The 20,835-nt window shown below is 40.0% G+C and overlaps 1 protein-coding gene across 2 annotated transcripts in view; it reads left to right on the top strand.

The window, feature by feature from the left end:
• The window catches only part of igsf21a (immunoglobin superfamily, member 21a), a 221,309-nt gene that overhangs the window by 190,343 nt on the left and 10,131 nt on the right, over positions 1-20,835 (top strand). The window contains exons 6-8 of one of the 2 annotated variants that reach the window (XM_055010717.1): positions 10,570-11,050; positions 17,558-17,643; positions 19,366-19,558. In XM_055010717.1, coding sequence (XP_054866692.1) covers positions 10,570-11,050; positions 17,558-17,643; positions 19,366-19,558 — 760 coding nt within the window. Of the gene's footprint in view, positions 1-10,569; positions 11,051-17,557; positions 17,659-19,365; positions 19,559-20,835 lie in introns of both variants that reach the window. The other variant, XM_055010716.1, reaches the window with a different exon arrangement.

Raw genomic sequence — 20,835 nt, 5'->3', positions numbered from 1 at the left:
AAAGCTGCAGATCAGCCAAAGTACCTTTAAGTAATTAAAACAAAGCTACAAAATGAAGCTACACAGTGTTCACACCACACACTCTCAGCATCAGATTTTCACATCATTGGATTATTATTTTTTTTTTTTTACCTGTTGTATTTAAGGATTTTGACAGAAATTAATGGATTAAAGCAATTGTGTGGCAACATTTTAAAAGGTTGAGTGTAGAAATGATTGGGACCAAAGCAGCAAGAGAAATGTCTGCTTCTTTATATAAGGCTTTCACAACTGCATTACATTTCTCGTCTCTATAGGAGACATAAGAGACTTTATGGACTGAACAAATTAACCTTAAGTCCTTGACCTTAGAGATGTGCTGTACAGTTTTACTTTGACATTGTTTTGATCAAACCATCAGCACCAGCGGTCACCGCAGTCTTGTCTTTATCTCACTGTATTAATGAAACTTAAAGAGCTTTTTACACATCATTCAGTGCAAAAATGCTTTAGTCATAAGCAGAGTTATAAGCTTTGCATTTGTTGTGATAAATTTGCTTTGGCTTTCCTCAAAGAAAGAAATATCCCCTGTTGCTATGCAACATCATTTTGTGTCCTTCCAGCATTCCGTGTAATGTGTGACACATGATTGTGGCTTAGTGTAGACAAGACATTTGAAAGTGTTGAACTTCATCCAGCACTACTGCTGTTGAACATCTTGTTACACTAATATTAAGAGCAGTTTTAGGAGACTCCTACTGCTTCATCTTCTGACTGATTATGTTCTTTTTTCATGGTTCCTCAAGTGTCAACTTAGGGATGAAAAAAATGATGTAACAGTGCAGAGCCAAAACCATTAAAATAATTTTTGTTCCTCTGTAACGTAGACTACATTTCTACAGTGTCTAATGTGTGGTTTCAAAATATATGTGTTTTCCATGTCCTTGGCATCATGCTAGTCTAATTAGAATACTGTGTGATAATGATGCTGCGGTGTAACGAACTGCATTCTTTATACCTGCCTCACATTCTCAGCAGATGTCACTGAAATAATAAGGTGCTTCATACTTTATGTGGCATAGTCGCATTGCAAAATATATTAATAGTTAAGTCTTATGAAGAAGCCCAGCAGAGAATAGTGCAGAGTATTCTGTATCATATTCAGTTTGCAGTTATGCAATAGATCCATCATATTTACACATGATCACACTTCATGCTGTTCACTTTCTTTCATAAATCCAGTGTCTTGAAGTTCACATTTTTTCAAAAACTGTGATTTTTCACCACTTTCAGAAGACGCTCAACATGCCAAATTACCCCAGTGCAGCTTCGAGAGGACTGTGTTAAAAACGTCTGCCATTATGTTTCAAGATCTGTCGGTATCTGATGTCACTGAAACAAGCTGGTGGCATATCAATAATAGCCTCCCAGTGCCACTGTTAGAACATCCTCAGAGCACAAGCAAGCACTGATTGAAAAAAGGAAAGATAATGACAGTTAATATTAAGAAGGAAAGCTGATTAAGTCATGGCCAGGATCCCTCTCACAGCCTCTCTCCTCTTTCTCTCCCCTTTTTCTCTTGCTTCTGCTCTCTCATTGAATCATTCTGTCACTCTGAAAATTACCGCCTTGTCCTTTTGACACCGCCATGATTAACTGCAGCAACATAAAGGTGTATATGGACCAATGCTCAATTGTTCCATTTTTAAAAAGGTTTTGGATTTGAGATGTTGTTGAGGTGAGGGTAGCTTGGCACGGTGCAGAGTGCAGGTGCTTTCATCACCGTCTATTCACAGAGAAATGCAAAAGCCTTCTCATGCCATCCCAGCTTAATTTCACTACTGTCTTGGCAATGCATATGGGCTACTGCTTAGAATTACATCTCCTTTTTTCTGTGCTAATTCATTTCAGAATGAAGTAAGTGATTTGTGTCTCTGTTCATTGTCTGCATATATTAAACTATGAAGTATCTGGGGATTTATAAGAGAGCCGTGATTGATAATCACTTTATTCTGTATGCTAACACTGTTTGTAAGAGAACAATACAAGTGCAATGCCAAAAACACTCAAAAATCCTCTTTTACATGAGAGTGAGCACTACCTTCCAGATCCTAAGACAGCAAAATCTATTACCTAACAAGGCGGTGTGTTGATTACAGACTGTGTATCTATTATGTGCCTCGTCCTACACGATTGCTAACCTCCACATATACTTTTTTCAACTGCCTAGAAGGATATGTCTGCAATTTTAAAATTTGAATTTAGTGTTCTAAGCCATCCTACAAGGCAAGAAATTGTATGTGTGACAATCACCTTCTCGGTAACTATTTAATTTTAACACGCGGCATTAAAAAAAAGATTTTTCTTTTTGTTACCACACAATAAATGCAGGATAATCAGGTGAGAAGCAGCTCTTTGAAAGCACTACCCAACAAAATGTCCATGTTACTTTGTGAAATGCAACAATTTATTGGAGGCCTGTATCAGAGTGAGAGACATCCTCTGTGTTATTTTGGCAGCTTTGTAATCACATGTAGAAAATTAATCAGTGTTTGCTCTCTCATTTGAACATAATGAAAGAAGTGATGTCTTTTTCTCTTATCTCTGCCTGTCAAACAAGGAAATATGGGAAATGGGATTTTTAGCAAATTAGTAGGCAGCTTAAAAGGAAAACAGACCCAGTCTGCAGTGATGACAGGTGTCTCTTTAATTGTGCATAGATGTGAGGATGAAGTGATTGACTTATTTTAATATTTACAAAGATACTGGTTCCTGTTGGCTCATTTACTGCAGCATGAATTACGTAAGGACTATTACACACAAATGTTTCTTTCCTTCTGCTTATTTGGCTGCTATCTGCTGTGAAATACTTTTAGAAAAGCTATTAAAAAATTTTCAAAATACATTTTCCAAGTCACATTTGTAAGACGTTAATTAAATGATGTCTTACAAGTCGACATTTTTTAGCTGGAAATATTCAATATTACAGTAAATGTGTTCACATCAACTGTTTTATATAGCAATAGAGATCGTTAGAACTCCATTAAAGACAGGACATTCTGCTGATTGTATCTCACAGTAGTTGCCGATGCGTCAGTCACAGACATGGCAAAAGTATGCCATCTATCAAGTGAAAAACAGTCCCGCAAAGGATAATAGCATGTGTTTAACACTGAAAAATGCCTTGACAAGGGGTATGGCTGGTCTGAAATTATAATCATTAATCCATCCATCCATTTTCTGTACTCGCTTCATCAAATAGAGGGTCACCAGGAGGAATGGAGCCTTTCCCAGCTAAAAGGGTGAAAGGCAAGGTACACCTGGGGCAAACATATAGAGACAAACAACCAGGCACACTCATTCTCACACCTAGGCCCAATTTAGAATCACCAATTAGCCTGCCATGCATGTCTTTGGACTGTAGAGAAAGCTTGAGCACCCAAAGAAAACTAAAAGGCACAGAGGGAACATGCAAACGCCACACAGAAAGGCCCCAACAATTACATCACTTTGCAGTGTGTACAAGACAGCATTACAAACAATCTATAAAGGCCAAGGTCACTCAGCTCCTCTACCTGTCTAGTTTCTTTATACATATGTCTATTTATATCTCTGCCTGCAGTGCTCCCATATCCATACTCTATGTGTGATTTGCTAGTAATGAAATGGGAAATGAAAAAGTGCAGGACTGTGGGATAATGACACAGAAATAACACTTCATTCTCTCCCTGCAGCTACATATCTGTCATTCATTTCATTCACATCTTTGATGAAACATTCATTCATTCCTTTTCTTATACTTCAAGCAGACAGGTGGCAAAGGAAGATATTTAGTCACGGTGGGATCACTCTGAATAGATAAACTGATGCTTGATATCTTGCTGGAGGTAACACCTCAATAAAATATTATTTCTGACTTGCTGAGAGCCAATGCAACACAGGGCTCTATGTACTGTGTTAAGTCATGTAGATGTTTAATCAATATTCCTTTTATGCCAATAAATTAACTTGTCTGTTAATGTTTACGGAAACAAATCAGTTATGTAGACTTATTGAATTAATTCCCCATTATGGCAGCCCATAGCCAACACAGGTGTTATTGTGTACCCACACCATTTTGTCCAACAAAAGCTACAGAACAGGTGCAGGGATCTTTCTAATCCACACCATTCTCCCTCCACCTGCTGTGATAATTAATGAGGTGTTTCAATATACAGTGAAAAAGCTTCTTCTCTTTGCAAGTTGTTGAGTAGCTGTAGGAGTTAGCAGCAGACGCAATGGGGTCATTGTGGATACAGTTGATGTTTCTTCTTCTCATTGTGCTGTCAGTTTTTAAGCTCTGGCTCAGCACACAAGACAAACAGATAAAAGGTGATGATATCGAATGCGCGTGGTAAAATCTCATGGAAGTAAATCATAGTTTAGCCTTAGACACTATGCTCATCTACACATTTCTTTGATCCATGCATTCAGAGATTGTTTACAACCAAAGATTCACAAAAGCATGCAGCAGATGCAAAAATAAATGTTAAATATGAGGAACTGTTATTTGCATGTTTTACAGATGGAGCAAAATGGTTGAGTGTTTGTGTATTGTCTTGCCTGACACAACCTGCAACCTTACGTGCACTTTAATTAGAAATGAACACAGAAGTGAAATGCAAGGTAACAGCATATTTTTGCACCTGTGTGTGCAGGTGGTAAAATAACATTTTTCTCTTTTTTAAAATTTTCACAGCAATATCGTGCCTGCACATGTGCTCTAAAATAAAATGCTAAGGTTGCTCTTGTAGGTATTGTCATCTTTTAACAACTGTTTCACCAGTTTGAGTATTCAGAATGTAGCCAATAGTCAATCAAGCTTGATAGGCTTGATGGAAAAAATAAAATTAAAATCCATACATCTATCCATCCATCTATCTATACACTACTTAATCCTCATCAGGGTTGTGGGGGGCTGGAGTCTATCCCAGCTGGCTTAGGATGAAGGCAGCGGACACCCTGGACAGATCACCAGTCTATCACAGGGCTACACATAGAGACAAACAATCACACTCACATTCACACCTACAGACAATTTAGAGTCACCAATTAACCTCAGCATGTTTTTGGACTGTGGGAGGAAGCCGGAGAACCTGGAGAAAACCCAAACATGCACAGGGAGAACATGCAAACTCCATGCAGAAAGATGCCTGGAAGGCCGGGACACAATTTTCTAGCTACAAGGCAAAAGTGCTAACCACCAAGCCACTGGCAGCCCTAAAATTAAAATAAAACAAATAAGCTATTAAAAAAAATCCTCTTTAAGTACTCCAAACTTGTTTTTTCCTCTAATGGAATACTTAAATTTTGTTCAGTGAAATAGTACTGCTGTGATTCAACTTATCCTGTCACATCACTAACAACAAACTTACTTTCGAAGAACAGAATTGTCTTAAGAGTCTTAAAGAAAGGCGTTTTTGAATCCTCTGTCTGTACTGAAATTGTAGTGCAGGTAGATGGGGCCACAGACCAGTTCAAGGCGAACAGGGAGGAGCAACAGGTTGATGAGGAAGTCGGAAGGGTAGTTAATTTTTTATCTGTTGTACTGAAACCAATCAGTAGTGCTGAATGCCTTTGAGCAAGGGTACTCAGCCCCATGTGGATGTGTAGCAGCCTGCTCTGATGGCAGGCGTTAGAAAGTTTTTAGAGTTGGCTATAAATACTAGGGTACAACCCAGCAGCATAACGCAGCTTGTAATGATGTTGCATCTGTCCCGGCAAATATAGCCTCAGCAACAATAGGGCCCACAATGACAGCGCCCATCCATCAGTAATTTAAAGTCAAAGTTGCTAAAATAAAGGTTAAAGTGAATGATACTCAGAGGTCTGTCGTACTCTCCTTTTGTAATCTGAGTCTAAAAATATGCATTTTAAATGCTATCTTTTACTACAGAATACTAAGGTTTGTTATAAGTGTATATACTGCTGATTTGAACTGAATTTGCCATTGATTAAGTAAAGTCTTGAAATGCAAAGGATATATAAAATGCTGCCACTTTAGTATGCATACTTCTTCATGGAACATGGTGAAACTGTATTGTGGCCTAGGGTCTCTATTGTAAATGTAGCCCCGAGGCATCAGCCTTGGTGATGGTATGTCAGAGCTATGCTTAAAGAACTGTATTTAAGAACTAAATACATATAGTACAGTGACTTGCAGTATTTATCATAAAATATCCACTGAGCATCATAAAATTGAATTCAAATGACCAAATGTTCCCAAAAGAGCTGTGGATTAAAATGTTTTTCTTCAACAACACAAATAAGACAGATCTGTTTTTCAAAATAGCAATACTCCCGGCAGTGACTGTAAAACCTTGTTTCAGTGCTAATATCTGGAGGTTACGTTTTAAAATGAGAATACAAATTCCCTGTCAGGAGATTAGAGTGCCAGAGATGTTAATAGACTCGTGAAATTGTGAGGAAACTCCTGTAATATCCTGGGAAACCCCTCTAAGTGGCACCTCTTTGGAGAACTGGCACACAACAGAACAGAACTGGAACAGCCATTCAGCCAGTTGTAACATCATTTCTTAAAAGTGCACAATCAATACTTGAAACAATTAACAGCAAAAACAACATCATCATATGGAAGGTGTTGATTGTACTGACAAACCCACGAAGAATTACCACCCTACTGAGCATTTTAGCATTTTTTTAATCAGAGTTTTGGTTTTGTGAGCAGTCAGATTTATAGTGTGGGTTTACTCTCTTGCATTGCTTTCACTAAGCACATTTCAACTATTTTCAGTGGAAAGGATCTGTTAGAGCTTGCCTGTCAGCACCAAACATAGTGAACACAATTGAACATTTAGCTGCTGAAAAGCCAAATATTGTCTTTAAGAGTTAGTTGATATCAAAATGTAAACAAAAAAAGCACTCAGAGACTGCAGTGCTCCACCAAGGCTGCTCAGTCGTATTATTTCTGATGCCTGAAATCTTGAAAACAATTCTGGCGGTAATCATGGGCATTTAATATAGATGTACTGTTAGGTTTTATGCTCTCATTTGAAATGTTTGTTTATGATACAGTTGTTATGTGAAGTTGATGTGTTACCATATATTATCACATTATTATGTATTTGCTCATGTTTGTTAATGCTGTGGATTGGGTGCCCTGTCAAGCACTACGTATGTACGCATAACGCCCGGCCGGCTGTCGTAGATGTCCTGATTTATTGACACTGAAGCACTTTACGTTACTTCCCACACCTTTTGTTTTTTTTTTTTAGCGCGAAGCTGAAGTTGTGACCGAAGTGTTTTCCGGTGCTATAAATAAAAAACGAAGTAAACGTAAACAGTAATGTGTGATTCCCTTCCTCAATATGGATGTTGAAGCTGGAAATGCAACATGTACCCACAAACAAAATGACCTTGAGCTGAGCACAGGCGTGTGTTATGCGTGTGTATGTTATGTATGGATACCGAATTGCGTGACTCAAACATGTAGCGGGCGGCGGGAATGGATGGAAATCGGAAACACCCCCACAATTTAATCAATTGTTCCTTGTATCATTTCCGATGGATAAGTCCCGATAGGTACGCAGCGGTCTATTTGTAGTAGGATCACAATCGTGATCGTCAGCAGGCAGCTTACATAGTGTTCACTTATAATCATAGTTACTGTGATGCCGTGCGTCTGTCTTGCAATGATGCAGAAATCTTTAACAAATCCGTGGAGCCAGACCATAAGCCACATCACTGCCAAAATCTAATCACTTGGCTCTTGTGTCATTTCCGACATTCCCTGAAAATTTCATCCAAATCCGTTTGTAAGTTTTTGAGTAATGTTGCACACAGACAGACAGACAGACAGACAGACAAACGTACACTGATCGTCACATAACTACACCGAGGCTCTGCCTCCTTGGCGGAGTAACAAAAGGAGAGTCAGAGTTGGATTTCATACACTATATTGCCAAAAGTATTCGCTCACCCATCCAAATAATCAGAATCAGGTGTTCCAATCACTTCCATGGCCACAGGTGTATAAAATCAAGCACCTAGGCATGCAGACTGCTTTTACAAACATTTGTGAAAGAATGGCTCGCTCTCAGGAGCTCAGTGAATTCCAGCATGGAACTGTGATAGGATGCCACATGTGCGACAAATCCAGTCGTGACATTTCCTCACTCCTAAATATTCCACAGTCAACTGTCAGCTGTATTATAAGAAAGTGGAAGTGTGTGGGAACGACAGCAACTCAGCCACCAAGTGGTAGGCCACGTAAACTGACGGAGCGGGGTCAGTGGATGCTGAGGCACATAGTGCCAAGAGGTCGCCAACTTTCTGCAGAGTCAATCGCTACAGACCTTCAAACTTCATGTGGCCTTCAGATTAGCTCAAGAACAGTGCTTCAGCAGAGAGCTTCATGGAATGGGTTTCCATGGCTGAGCAGCTGCATCCAAGCCATACATCACCAAGTGCAATGCAAAGCATCGGATGCAGTGGTATAAAGCGCACTGCCACTGGACTCTAGAGCAGTGGAGACGCGTTCTCTGGAGTGACGAATCGTGCTTCTCCATCTGGCAATCTGATGGACGAGTCTGGGTTTGGAGGTTGCCAGGAGAACGATACTTGTCGGACTGCATTGTGCCAAGTATAGGTGGAGGGGGGATTATGGTGTGGGGTTGTTTTTCAGGAGCTGGGCTTGGCCCCTTAGTTCCAGTGAAAGGAACTCTGAATGCTTCAGCATACCAAGACATTTTGGACAATTCCATGCTCCCAACTTTGTGGGAACAGTTTGGAGCTGGCCCCTTCCTCTTTCAACATGACTGTGCACCAGTGCACAAAGCAAGGTCCATAAAGACATGGATGACAGAGTCTGGTGTGGATGAACTTGACTGGCCTGCACAGAGTCCTAACCTTAACCCGACAGAACACCTTGGGGATGAGTTAGAGCGGAGACTGAGAGCCAGACCTTCTCATCCAACATCAGTGTGTGACCTCACAAATGCGCTTCTGGAAGAATGGTTAAAAATTCCCATAAACACACTCCTAAACCTTGTGGACAGCCTTCCCAGAAGAGTTGAAGCTATTATAGCTGCAAAGGGTGGACCGATGTCATATTGAACCCTATGGATTAGGAATGGGATGTCACTTACGTTCATATGCGAGTCAAGGCAGGTGAGCGAATACTTTTGGCAATATAGTGTATATTGTTGTGCTCAGTCTGCCTGCTAAGGGCCAGTGATCAGGCAGCTTTGTCACATACATTGTCAAAAATCTGGATCAAAACTTGGAGTCTTCAAAAAGTTTTCAAGGAACAGTCTTCAAACAGTCTTCGGAGTCTGATGCGAATAATGTTTATTCAATACAGAGGTTGTAAGAACAAACATGAGCAAAATCTCAAGATTTTAACTGCCGAAACAAAGCATTGCATCAATTTTTTTACCTATGCAAATGTCTTCTAAACACACCTCTTCCGCCCTGTAAAGCCACAACCCATCGTCTTAAGACCCAATCAGGATGCCCATGAAGTAATCGTACCCAAAGTTGGACCCCCTCCTCTCTTTTATTTCTGCTAGGTTGGCATTATTTCTGCTTAGCTCAGCGTGCCCTGAGTTTCAACTCACAAGCGCAGACATAGAGAGGACATGAACTTCCGGTCTCATGCGTTATATGGGCACCCATGGGCTTCCATAGGATTCCGCTGGGTTGCCGCTTCCACAGGATTATTTAGTGCACTCATGACTTCAGTTGACATGTTGGGTTTCCCCATCTTATCTTTGTTAGCTCTTAAATTTGATTCACACATTCCACTTTGTCTAAGTTTATCTTTTGTTCAATTTTAAACCACAACAATATCAATAGTGTGTTTTCAGATTGTTTACAGCAGTCATAAATATTTATTCTAGAAAAGTATGTTGTATGAACAAACATAACACATGCAAGCACACACACACATACACATAAACATACGCGCACACACACCACCCTTCAGAAAATTTCATGTTTTCCATGAAAACTTACACTTTTATTCATATGTTAACAAAATTGCACAAGGGTTTTCTAATCATCAATGAGCCTTTCAACACCATTAGCTAACACAATGTAGCATTATAACACAGGAGTGATGGTTGCAGGAAATGGGCCTTTGTAGACCTATGCAGATATTTCATTAAAAATCAGCTGTTTCCAGCTGGAATAGTCATTTACCACATTAACAATGTCTAGACTGTAATTCTGATTAATTAAATGCTATCTTCATTGAAAAAAACTGATTTTCTTTCAAAAAGAAGGACATTTCTAAATGACCCCAAACGTTTGTGGTGTACATAACTGCACTCTTGCACAATGTGCACTGCACTTCAGCTTAAGATTTCCGCCTCATTATATCTGACTCTGACTTTTTATAATTTTCCACAGATTTTCTAAGATTTGTCCTTTGTAAGGTCTTATTGTTCTTGTACAGCCTTGAAAACAGTCACTTTGCATTTCACTGAATAGACTGTATGAGCATGTGACACATTTAAACTCTACGATCTTGAAAAACTTGAATCTTTTCTCTGTTTAAATACTATTTAAATATTTCTCGTTCTGTACAAGGTGTACTTCAAGCGTGATGGGGAGCTGATTGAGGTGATCTCCTACACTCAACCCTCGACCGGCGAGCAGGGAAGCAGCGCGGCAGGGGTGAGAGGAGCCAGGCCGCTCATCAGCAGGGACCTCGATGACACGAAGCTGCAGCGGTCCCTCTCCCTGCTGGACCCTGAGGGCCGAGCTGCCCACCTGTACACGGAGAGCCCCCAGCGTGTCCACACTCAGGGCCAGCAGGCCTCCGAGCCCAGCCCTGCCACAGAGGTCATCCCAGAGACAGTGGTCAGCCGGGAGTTCCCCCGCTGGGTCCACAGCACGGACCCTCTCTACTACTTCAGCCACACTCACATCCCCCAGAGCGACGGCTCTGTGGTGGTGCAGGCCCGGCTCACCTGGACCCTCAACCCTCAGCTAGATAATGATGCCCTATTCAGCTGTGAAGTCAAACACCCAGCACTGTCCATGCCCATGCAGACAGAAGTAACTCTAGGTGAGTAGATGCAGTCTAACTCGTTGTTTTTGCATGCTACTCTCATTCCCCTCCACCACCTTTTCCTCATCTGACCTCTATTCCTCCTCCCACCCAAAACTCTCCACCTCAGCACACACACCCCTTTCTCATTTCTTCTCCCTGTTAATCTCCTGCTGTCTCCTTGTATCCCCTTGCCACACTTGGAAACCGACTGGGCCTCCTTATGTCTCCCTTGCAAATGTACTCAGAACAACCCTGATTTTCATTTGATGCCGCTTAATTGTGTTACAGCTGAGCGGATTGCGAGTTTAGCTGCGAATGCAAAACTCCGAGTGACTGACAGGGTAATTCATCGAGCTGTCTGTTGCTAGATTGAGTTAACTCAGTACTGTTATTGAAAAAGTCAGCCTGAATTAGAGAAGTCAAATGAGAATTTAGACACACTGGCCAATGGTATATCACTGAAAAGACGATCTCAGAGATTGCCGCCCTTCTTCAGACTTCAGTGAAGACCTCCCTCAAACTTTCTCACTATAATGCTTTCAAACTGAAGTATAGCCTCTACATTTCATCATTTTATTTCAAGGAAAAAAACAGTACTGCATTGAGATTATTTGTTTGTTCATATGCAAACTATCAACGCAGAAGACATAGTGATTCAGATAGTGATTTCAGAAAACCGGAATACTTTAAGGGAAAAAGTTTGCATTAAGTTTTAATAATGTGTTATCCAAGAGAGACGCACGAACCCTTGGATTTTTCTTTTTTTTTAAATCTAAAAACAAAAATGACTTCCAGCACATCCTATTAACACTTCAAAGGCGATAAGTTGGCATAGTCCTCCTGGAAACCAGCCTCACAATCCTGACATGATAAACAGAGACAATATCTTCCACGAGATGCTAGCAATGGTTGAAGGTAGAAAGAGATTCTGAATGAGGAGATTGTGGCTGGCGAGTGTTTGCTTGCTGTACTGTGTCTCACTGTCAGTGTTTTATCTCACCGCCTTTCATTTAATTAAATGTCCTGTATTTTCTATGTCGGTGAGCAAATATGGTCGCTGTGAGTCAATCTGTAGAAACTGGCATTGTCCTTTAGAAGCGGGAAGTCTGCAATAGGTTTATGAAATGACATGTAGGCTTCAAAAATCTCACACAAACAAGGCACAACACAGCTTTCTCTTGTCTTAGCTGCGGTCCATCGTTATCAGAAAGGGCCTGACATACATAATCCAAAACACAATCTGTACATTTTATTTATACAAGTCAATGTGACACAGTAAAGGTCCCTTATTTAATTTCCCCAAGTAGTATTTTGACATTTTGGAAATTAACATACAAATATAAATAAATAAAAGACGCCATGGATCTGAAGTTTATGACTCGAGGAGATGATGGCAGACAACCTTGTTGCACCAGACTGACATTAGTCTTGCTTTTTAGATCATTCCCTTACAGATTATTATTTGAGAAAAAAAAAGAAACTAAAGTTTTAGATTCTGAAGTCTTATTTCCCCATGTTTTGTCTGCCAAGAAGACTTCTTGCCAGAATCCCTATATGTATGTGGGTAAATAGGTTATATCTACAGAGCCTCAATTAGTGAAGAAGGGACACTCCTTTCTGTTGTACCTTTTAAATCAGTTTTCAGCTCAGACTGACAAGGAGAGTAAACTTTTTTAGATAAAAACCATTTGCAGAAAAGGCCAAAGGACTAGGCGTCCATTGTTTTAATTAAAGCATACCATTGAAAAGTTTGGTGTCACTTAGAAATGTCCTTATTTTTGAAAGAAAAGCAGTTTTCTTCAATGAAACTAACATTAAATTAGTCAGAAATGCAGTCTAGACATTGTTAGTGTGTTAAATGACTATTCAAGCTGGAAATGGCAGATTTTTAATGGAATATCTCCATAGGGGTACAGAGGAGCATTTCCAGCAACCATCACTCCTGTGTTCTAATGCTACATTGTATTAGCTAATGGTGTTGAAAGGATCATTGATGATTGGAAAACCCTTGTGCAGTTATGCTAGCACTTGAATAAAAGAGTGAGTTGTCATGGAAAACATGAAATTGTATGGGTGACTCCAAGCTTTTGAACAGTAGTGTACATATACACAACATTAAAACCACTGTCAGAATAAATGAATGATATTGGTCATCTCTTGGTCCTGGCATTCACATGGATGTTAGCAGGTTCAATCAGTGTTGTTAGCAGGACAATGCACCTTGCCACACAACAAAAACTGCTCAGGACTGGGTCAAGAAACAAGAGTCAAAGTGCTGGCCTAACCTCTAGAATGCCTAGATACTAATCATAAGACCCGAATCAAACACAATCCACTCACGTTACCACGTAAGATGCTGTATATACATACACACACATAAATATATGCATATATTCTTGTCAGTGAATTCTTTTAAACTGCCACATCAAGATCCATTTTTTTGAATCTCAGTCCTAAGCCCAAGGATTCCTGCTGAAAACATGTCTCATTTTTAAGATAGATCATTTTTTAGAAACAGTTGCAGTTTTTACTTGCAGTGTTACTCAACAAGATAAATGCATTTGTCTGGTGCTATTTTCAGCCGTGTATGTATGGGCAGTCGATGGAGTATTTATGGCAGCAGGAAGGTGTATGAGAGATTGAACCAAAATATATTACAGTGACCGTGTTAATCATCAAAGCAACGTTGGGACTCTTTGATGTGTTTTATTTATTTATTTATTTTTGGATGGTAATAGGGCCTGAGACAAAAAGAAATAATGTAAGCTCTATCAGGCTTTGACATATTATTTGTCGATAGGAACAATTTATTATTGGTTTTGATCTTTTAATGGGTTCATTGATATTCAGAGAAATATCAAATATTGCCAACCTTATCCTTTAAGAGAATCCAGTGTCTAAAAAAGGCCTTTGGACCTTATTTAAAAATCAGTTGTCACAATTGGCATTGTCACTTTTTCAAATGGGAATGTCTTGTACCATAAAATTGTCTTTTAAAATGTAATAAGTGTCACCCTCATATCCCAAGTGAATGGAAATATATTACATCATATGCAAGAGGGCGACAGCAGCATCAGTTGATGGTATAATGTCATGAGCTGTCTTTTCAAGACAACGTATTGCAGTAGGGATTCTAACAGCTCTTTGCCTTTGTCACGTTGTTGATAAAACAGATGACACACCCTGAGGGGAATGGGTCCTGTGAAACTCATGCTAAATGTCAAATGCTCTAATGTTTTGACAAGCCTTTCTCTCTGCTGTGTTTGAAGTCATTAATTTATCACTACCTTTGTTCTTTTAAAAAGATGGAAGGAGCATCACCAGACATCCATTTTCCCTACCAGCTAAAGAAAAGAGAACAGAAAATGTGCATTTGTTGATTCTAATTAGAGCACACTTGAAATTCAAAGCACTCATAGTCCTCCTTGGGGCTGGATCCATCTTGAAATGGAATAGTATTTTTTTTTTAGGTAATATGGTTGTGATTCAGGTCCAAAGTTATGTTGATTTGGCTCATAACATACATGAAATAGCACACAATTTTTTCGAGTATTTCAGCACCGCATAACTCTTATTAAATATGACTGTAAAACAGCTCATCTAAGATTTCCCATCACTTACATACCCAATTCATTTATATTATGTAGCTGTAACTGGATAATTGCACTCACACACACACACCCTCTTGCTTCTCTCAGGTGTGTTTGGTCAGGAAATGAAAGGGAGATCTTTTCAGTGCTCATAAGTAATAAATCTTTCGGGAATTTAATATCGCCACAAGAGACACAGCGACAGTCTGACAATTTACCAATGTTGTATCACTCCTTATGAATATTCATAAATGGCTCTGTGCTCACCATACAAATGGAAGCAAACCTGGTGCTGCGCCTCAGGAGTCTAAAAACAGATCTTCACCTCTATGAGATCCTCACTGTATTCATGAACATCAGCTCATTCTTGAGTAGTGCATCTTAATAATTAAAAGAAGTTCTTTGTTTTGGATTTAGGTGAGGCAGGCTGTTTATTATTCAGCATCATTAGACAAGTGGAGTTCATATTTCAGACAGTGTGCAGCACTGAGAAGAGATCCAGGCATCTTCACACCTCCCAGTCTTTGCTTTGCCAGACCGTGATAATCAAAGAGCAGATGCTCAGTTTCAGGAAAGCATCTGTGATCTCTGTGTGTGTGCGCATGTGTGTATTTGCAGGAGATTGTGTGTGTATGCATAAATGTGGATATTTGAATTAGAATTTCTCTATGCATGTTTTTGTCTGTTCGCCCATGTGAATATAGATTTATGGTGTGTGCCTTCTATGTTATTTTTATCTGTGTTCACCTGCAGCTTAGTTCTGTATTCATTGGTTTGCCTTATCTCTGTGTTTTGGGTCACTCAGAGTAGCATGTTAGTTGAATCCGTGAAGACATTACACAGGGTCTGATTCAACACGATAGAACGGTCCATCTGTCAGTCAGGCCTTTTAAATTCAGTTGCATGCCTCTCCAGCTTCTCTTTTTCAGCAGAACCAGTCACCCAGCTAATGCGACAGGTTCCCGTCAATTGCTTAAGTCTGTTGTGCAGCTGGGCAGACCTGTTGATGTCTTGGCTTGGTATTAAAGCACACCTGATGCAGTGTGCACAGTTGTTTTTCTGGGGGGCATGTTTATTCTCTGACCTCTGCTGAAGTGATAACGGTTCTTACTTGAAAACTGAAGAAGTTGGGCTCTAGGTGAGGGTCTCATGAGACCATGGCTCACTTCCCCTGTGATGCCCTCACCCGAGACAGACTGTGTCATGTTGATCACACTGCTTGCTGCCCTAATCAAAGGTGGTGACGTAGGATGCCAACTGTCACTGTTGGAGCAAATCCCAAAATTCAGCCATCATTTTCCCAGCCATATGCCTTGCAAATGCTATGTGACGCCACGACACCAGCATTTAAAAATACCCTTCCGCTAGTGTGTAGGAGAGGAAAGATAGTGTTTCACTTTTTTTTTGTCTGCATTTATTCTCATTGTTTAACTCCACAAAAGGGGTGTCAACATTATATGAGATTGATGCATATTTTAGTCTTGCAGCCAAATATTTTAATATTTAGTGCATGTGTGTGACCATCACCAGCCCTCCCTGAAAGCTAAGCAGACATTAGAGAAAAAAAAAAAGATAGTGTTTCACACAGTCATGCCAAAGCTAGCCTGTGAAATGGCATCCATGTTCGGCATGAGATGGAACACTTACCCATGTCAAACTGCTCACGTGATGTCTTCCGTTGAGTTGCCAGTGTAAATATGTGAACATTTTCACTGAATCTTAAAAAAAAAAAAAAAAAAAACAGTTAACATTGCCCAAATTTATTTCTGAACTTCCTGTGAGTTTGTGACGCTGTGCATTGATTTTCCAGACAAATAAATCACTTTTCACAGACTAGCAAATTGTCAAGTGGTGCTGAAATCTGAGAAAATGTGAATATCTCCTGTCTCCCTCAATTTTATTACTTGAATTCTCTGTAACCATTTCAAGCAATTCAATGGCTTTTTCCTCCATTTCATATGAGGATCCCTCTAGGGGATGTTGTACATGGGCAATCCTATTTACAGATATGATAGTGTAAGTCCTAATCCATTAGTCTGATACAGGCTTGTAGTCAGTGACTGTCTAAGAAAATACTGTGATTCATTAGCCACAGTGGATAGTTTGTGACCAGATTAATAGCTAAAACCCTAGGTCATTTGTCTGTTTATTTATTCATCCTTTAGTTTAACTCATCAATGAAAACAAGCACCCAGCGTGATTTTTATTAAGAGTTCAAACCAAATTAACTGTAGAATACCTAGGGTGTTCAGCCATTACTGATAGGATGCCCTTAACTTGAGCCTCATCACATGTGCTGCTCACTCTCATTGTTTAACATATGGAGCCACACAGCGTGTGAAGCAGTTATCTTTAGGGGAATTGTTAATCATCACAAGTCATGTAGAACCTGCTCATCCTGGCTTAATGCAGTGTACTGTGCAGTTTAGCTGTAATGAAATGACTTACCTCTTTATAACATTATGCAAATCATTCATTTTATCTCAACTCAACATGCACAGGACAATCACTGTCCCCTCACAATTTCATAACATGAGAATCTGCATGCTCCCTCTCCTACTCGCGCCCCATTGTTTTAGATGGTCCAAATGAAAGCCATCTGGGGGCTGCTGTCCACACCAAGACAAGGGAATTAGCTCTCTGAGTGTCCCTTATCTCACTGCCTCCACACTCCACCCGTTGCACTCCCATTCTCCTCTAGTAATGAGTATCTACCCAATTTAGTTCCTTTTCTCTCCAAAGGGGAATAAATCCAGCACAGTCCTTTGGATGAAAGAACCTGCAGGTCCCTCGCCTTTCGCCCTGTGACCTCAATTGACAGGAAATTGTATTTGTCTCCCTCTGCGACAAAACAGGTGTCCAGCAGGATTAGTTTTCCATGCTCAGTACGATGACCTTTGTCTCTTTGTGGGTTTTTTTCTTCTCTTTTCAGCTGCTCCTAAGGGTCCTAAACTCTTGATGTCCCCCAGTAGGGCAAAGGTAGGGGACACAGTGCGAATCACTGTGCAAGGATTCCAGGTAGGATCGCCTGGGGTAAGTGCATGGGGTTTTAATTAAATAAAGTATCAAGACACTGCTACACATGTGCAATTAAGGCGGTTCTGACTCAGGCAAATAAACTTGACACCAAAATGAATAAATTACGATGTAAATTTGTTTATGAATGACTGAGGTTAAGCAGGTACCTACATCTAACATTCTTAACCAACTATGTAGCAAAAAATTAGCCATGTCCCTGGCGAGATTTGCCTGTGGATGGCCCCAATCTCTTGGACAGCAATGACACATTGAAGTCAGGCAGCTGGAGTCAGTCAGGTGAAGAGAATCTCCCAATTCCTGATGTATAGAACATGCTAACGACGCACAGCGCAAATCTCCTTGGTTGCTTCCTAGTCACCGCTTCATGAATCTATTGGAATTACAAGTCTGATTTTGTGTTTGATTTTATTTAGTGCACTTAGTGCACTAAGCTCTTGACTGCACGTGTGTTTATGTGATCTTGGAATTCTTTTAAAGCTTTTCTTTGAACAGGGTTAGGATTGGTTATTATAAACAGGCCTGACTGTAGGCATCAGTGCGTGCAGACTGATCAGAAAGCAAATTCCTCTTATCCTTCTCTGGACCTAGGCTTTAGGGTTTCACAAGCAGATAAGATTGTGTGCCAAGACTGATAATTTTGCATCCCAGATTTCTGGTAAAGTAAGAAGTTCCCTTTGGGACGTTGTTGTGGATGATATTATTACAGTGTGCTTTTTATTATGCATTTCTTTTTCTTGTTGCTTTATGAATGACTCACTTAAAATATTTATTCATCAAATTCAGCTTTTTTGCTCTTAAGGGCAGTTTTACACCAAGCCATGTGTCAGTTTTTTTGAACTGCGTACAAAAAATGCTTGAAACATTTATATTTCTCTTAAACTTCGGTGCATGCCAACCAACAAGTGCACCACTGCTTGCTTCAAGGATTCCAGAATTCAGTCTTGAAACGATGGACACTGCTGTTGACATTTAATAGTATGCCCCCCCTTGTGTGAAAAAAACATGACGGAGGGGCAAACTGCAGTCTGGAAGGATGAACAATTTTCAGCTAAAGTTAAACAAGCTGCAGTTGTTGCTTTGGTTTGATTCACTCCACTTTTCATGAATTTGCCAAATAAACTCACTCTTTGTAAGTTGATTCACCTCTGCACTAAAGCTGTGTGTAAAAATTAACGAGATTGATGGTTACTTTTTTTTATCACAGTTAGACAGAACACATTAACGACCTTGAACCCACACGTCTCAAAAGATGAGGTCATTTTCTTGTTTTAAGAGATCACTGAGATCAGACCTCCAGTGTCATCCAATTTAGCCATTTACTGAGAAATCAATCAACCTAATGAATAAACAAGTAAAGTTTGATTTAGAAATAGATACGAAATGTCTTTTGTCATCAGTCAAGTGCCTCTGATTGTCCTATGATATGATTTTTCCTTTGACGATGCAAGGCTAAAGTGCTGGAAAGCCCTAACTGGAAAAAACAGTTGTAAAGTGAAGTGTTGATTATTAATGCATGTTGTTAACTTGCTGTTGCATTGGGGGAAAATTGGAGCTTGTATTATTCATGTAGGCTTTGCTCTTAATCTCTTGGCTGAGACTCACACACTTTCTCTGCGCTGCCCTTTCAACACCCCTCCTCCTTTCCCTCCCTTTTCTCCCCTATTTCCTCCCCCACTCTCCCTCCCATCTGGGTGCTGATAGAATGAGGTTTTCCCTGAACCTCTCTTCACCTGGACGCGGGTCGGGGGCCGACTGCTGGACGGCAGCACCGAGCGGGAGGGGAAGGAGCTGATTCTGGAGAGAGTGCCAGCCGAGCTCAACGGCTCGATGTATCGCTGCACGGCCCAGAATCCTCTGGGCTCCACAGATACGCACACTCGCCTCATAGTCTTTGGTACGTATGCTTAGCTCTGCAACGCGCTGCAGCCTTGTTCTGAAGTGGCTACTACACCAGCAGTTAAAAAGAAATTGCATTTAAGCTTGATTAATTATTTAGAACACAATGAATATGAAACATTTTTTTTAGAACCGTACAACTTGGTTCCACAAGAATTATCTGGAACACTTATACAATTACACAGTTAAATGTCACAGAAAATTGTATAATTCTACAACATTCATCTCATGTATCTACAGTATCTTTGAAAAATACTTAGGAGATTTATGTGACCGTTTTTAGGTATGAATCATTAATGTAACTAAGTGTGTGATTAATAAGAGATTGTATCCCTAATTGGCTCAACAACACATTCTTTTTAAGGCAGCACTGAGTGAGAATATCTCCAGCTACGGATTTAGCGCATATTCCATTAATGGCGTGCTCTGTGTTGTTTTTCACTTCAACACCAAAAACCAAGCGTGGCATCAAAGGCCCATGATAAAATCAAAGAATATGTGCTGTTGACAGTGTAAGAAAAATCTCTTTGTTCATTGGCCAAGCCAAAGTAACATGTTCATGAGAAATGTAAAATCCTTCATTTACTGGTGTAGATATAGTAGCTGGATTTATCACAGGCTCCTATTCTATCTGTATGTTCTCCTTCTCTGGCTCTGTTCAGTCTGGACACTCTTATTTATGATTTCATTCATGATGGGAGTTTTAATCAGAATTTTTCTGTCATATTCTGTTAACAGCACTTCACATGAGATGGCAACCTGACATGTTGAAATATGAGTCACTTTTCTATGAAAGTCGCAATTGCATACTACTTGTATGCGGTTGATATAACTGCACAGTAAAACACAGTGATAGCACATGAAGAGTCAAGTATGTGGACATTATTTGTAGTAGAAAAGTCTTTTATTCTGTCCAGTGAATTCTGAAACTGAAGATATTAGGGGATTGTTTCGTGACGTCACACTCACAATGGTCTTTAATTCAGACTTCAACAACAAAATAAGAAAAGCACTCAGAGAGCGCAGTGCTCTGCCAAGGCTGCTCAGTCGTATCATTTCTGACGGCTGAAATCTGGAAAAACTTTGTGGCAGAAATCACGGCACTATAGAATGTGGCCATTTAATATACATGTACCCACAAACAAAATGACCTTGCACTGAGCACAGGTGTGTGTTATGCATGTGTACATTATGTACGGATACCGAATTGCATAACCTAAATATGTAGCAGCGGCGGGAATTGGGACTCGGAAATACCCCCACAATTTAATCAAT

Source organism: Amphiprion ocellaris, chromosome 5, assembly GCF_022539595.1.
Source record: "Amphiprion ocellaris isolate individual 3 ecotype Okinawa chromosome 5, ASM2253959v1, whole genome shotgun sequence".
NCBI classification, from domain to species: Eukaryota; Metazoa; Chordata; class Actinopteri; family Pomacentridae; genus Amphiprion; species Amphiprion ocellaris.
Note: the sequence above shows the minus strand (reverse complement) of the source record. Positions and strands in the feature narration are given on the sequence as shown.